This window comes from Buceros rhinoceros, unplaced genomic scaffold, assembly GCF_000710305.1.
Source record: "Buceros rhinoceros silvestris isolate BGI_N320 unplaced genomic scaffold, ASM71030v1 scaffold42657, whole genome shotgun sequence".
In the NCBI taxonomy this organism is placed as follows: Eukaryota; Metazoa; Chordata; class Aves; order Bucerotiformes; family Bucerotidae; genus Buceros; species Buceros rhinoceros.
The window spans coordinates 640-3,018 of record NW_010422359.1 but is presented as its reverse complement, the minus strand read 5'-3'; the positions used below and the strand labels follow the sequence as shown (position 1 = coordinate 3,018).

Genomic DNA, 2,379 nt, shown 5'->3' with positions numbered 1-2,379 from the left:
CCAGACCCCATTCCGCAGGGCGCTGCCGCTACCTGCAGGCTCTGCTGGCAGCACAGAGTGCCGGGGCTGCGCTTGCTGCAGGCCGGCAGACCGGCTCCCCAGGCCGGCAGACCGGCTCCCAGTCTGGCGGCAGTGGGACCTTTTCAGAGAGGGGAAGCACCGAGCTGCTTCTGGTTCCAGGTGGAGTTTGCGGAGTTGGAGAGTGGAAGGAGACTTGGTAAGGAAAAACGTTTTGTCAGGGAATAACTGGAAGGCAGGTGCCGTCCTCCAGCTGGCTGGGTGGGTTTGAGCTGCACCGTCAGCCGGCGGTTCTCGGTGAGGAGTGTGGCAGGGCTGCCCGGGGACGTGGACAGGCTGACGCCGGAGCACCCCGCGGCTCTCGTCCCCCCGGCGCACTGAGGTTGATGCTGGGTGTGTAACGCACAAACACGCGCACACGTGTCTGAGTGTGGTCTGTTCTGCTGCAGTTCTAACTCTGCTCAGAATGAGCCTGACGCTTTGCAGTCCGAGTACTAAAGGTTTCTCGGCGTCCTGCACCCCTCGTAACCCTCCCGAGGGATTCACGACCTCTGCTGGTGCTTCAGGAGCGCATGAGAAACGTGCTACCTTGGCTGAAAATTCACTTGCACTTGTTTATTTTGAGACTTACTCCAAAAAACACGTGGCAGGACTTTCTGTGCTTAAACATTCCTTCTGCTTTTCCCTTCTCAGGTAGTTGGCAAAAAAGGAGAGAGCCACTAGGACGCCGAGACACTGGAAGGCCTTACCGCAATCAGAGATCTTCACTTTTATCTACAACTCCTGGATAATTGCTTGACCGTAACCAGAGACTGTCAGTCTGTTTCGTTTAATGCCATTACCAATAAACCATTGCTTTCGTGGAGGCGGCGTTTCCCCGGCGTGCTTCTCTTGTAATCCTCCTACGTGTACTTGTAAATAAAATTCATTACTTTTGCCAAGATTAATTTTGTTACTCTCCTAACTGTGGCTCTTCCTTTGTTCCCTTGACCTTCGATGCTTGACGGGCTTCTCCTTAGAAACAGAAGATGTGGCGCAGCTCCACGTGGCCAACGAAGTGACCCACCTGGGAGTGGAATCCCAGCGGCTTTGGCCGAAGACCGCGTGAACGGTGTTCGCTCAGCTATTCCAGATGGGAATAACTCCGCCTGTCTGGGAATTTCCACCTCCCTCTCCCCCTCAACCAGCCCGTTTGACATTCCCATCCCCTTCCCTTGCAGGTTAGTCACAAGCGCGGAGCTCTGGGGACGGGCTCTGCGACAGCGGCCGTCCCGGAGCCTTCGACGCTGGGTTTTACCACACCAGAAGGTCTCGCCCTCGTTTCCAGCAGCCTCGAGCACGCGCTGCAGCTCCGTGTGTCCCCCTGAAGAGAGGCGCCTTGTCTCTGTTGTGGGGTGTTCCTCTGGCTGCATCTCGGTAAGGAAATGCTCGTCGCAAATACTGATTCTACATCTGAATTGGAATTCCTCCCCGCCTGCGGTGCCTTTCCTTGGACGTGTGCCCCAAGGAGTTTTAATACCTCGGGCACTGGTGAGCACCGTGTGCATACAGTACTGTATCAATTCCCTGCAAAACTTGCTAAGTGTTTTAATTGCCGTAATTAATTTCTTTGTAAAGTTAAATTTGTTACGTTTCTAATTACCGTAAATCCTGCTAAGGCCTAAATCCCGTCCTAATTGGCATGCCTGCCTTGGGCACGGTGGGGTGGTTCTCCTCCGCCTTGGCAGGCCGGTGTGTTAACAGCGGCTCCGCTTGCCCTTAGCACCGGGATTTCTGCCGCCGGAAAGCTGGGCATTGTCCAGGAGAACACCGAGAGGCACCTCTTCCTCGCCAGGGTGCTGGGGGACATGACCCGGGTCCTTTCATCCTTCCTTAATGCTCCCCCTGGGGCGGAGCGGGTTGCTCAGGGGCCGGGGTTGGCGACTGCGGTATGGAATTAATCGGCGGAGCCTTAACGGGAGCATCGCCGCGTGAAATGTTCCTGAGGTCTGTAAGGGGGTGTTCCCCGCTCGGCGAGAGAGCACCCCCGGCATGTTTGTGCTCATGCTTTCACTTCTGAGAAGGGTTTCAGAGGTAGGAGACTCACCTTTAAATATGACTTGGCTTCTAAATTAGCGGAGAAAGTCCAAGAAGTAGCGACGGGTGGAGGCCAAAGCCTCAAGAAGTGCTTGTGGTCAAGGAGGCGCATCCTCAGTCTGCCCGATGCCGTGGGAATCGCGCGTTCCCTGCGCCCCAGCTGGGGCTGTAGGCACGAGGAGAGAAGGGTTTCAGAGGTAGGAGACTCACCTTTAAATATGACTTGGCTTCTAAATTAGCGGAGAAAGTCCAAGAAGTAGCGACGGGTGGAGGCCAAAGCCTCAA

The 2,379-nt window shown here is 55.5% G+C and overlaps 1 protein-coding gene across 1 annotated transcript in view; it reads left to right on the top strand.

The window, feature by feature from the left end:
- Positions 1-877, top strand: part of TXNL1 (thioredoxin-like 1) — a gene marked incomplete at its 5' end in the record, with an annotated part of 12,758 nt that extends 11,881 nt beyond the window's left edge. Inside the window, one exon of the mRNA XM_010140006.1 lies at positions 712-877. Within this exon, the coding sequence (XP_010138308.1) occupies positions 712-741 (30 nt within the window). The remainder of the gene's footprint in view (positions 1-711) is intronic.
- Positions 878-2,379: the final 1,502 nt, after the last annotated feature.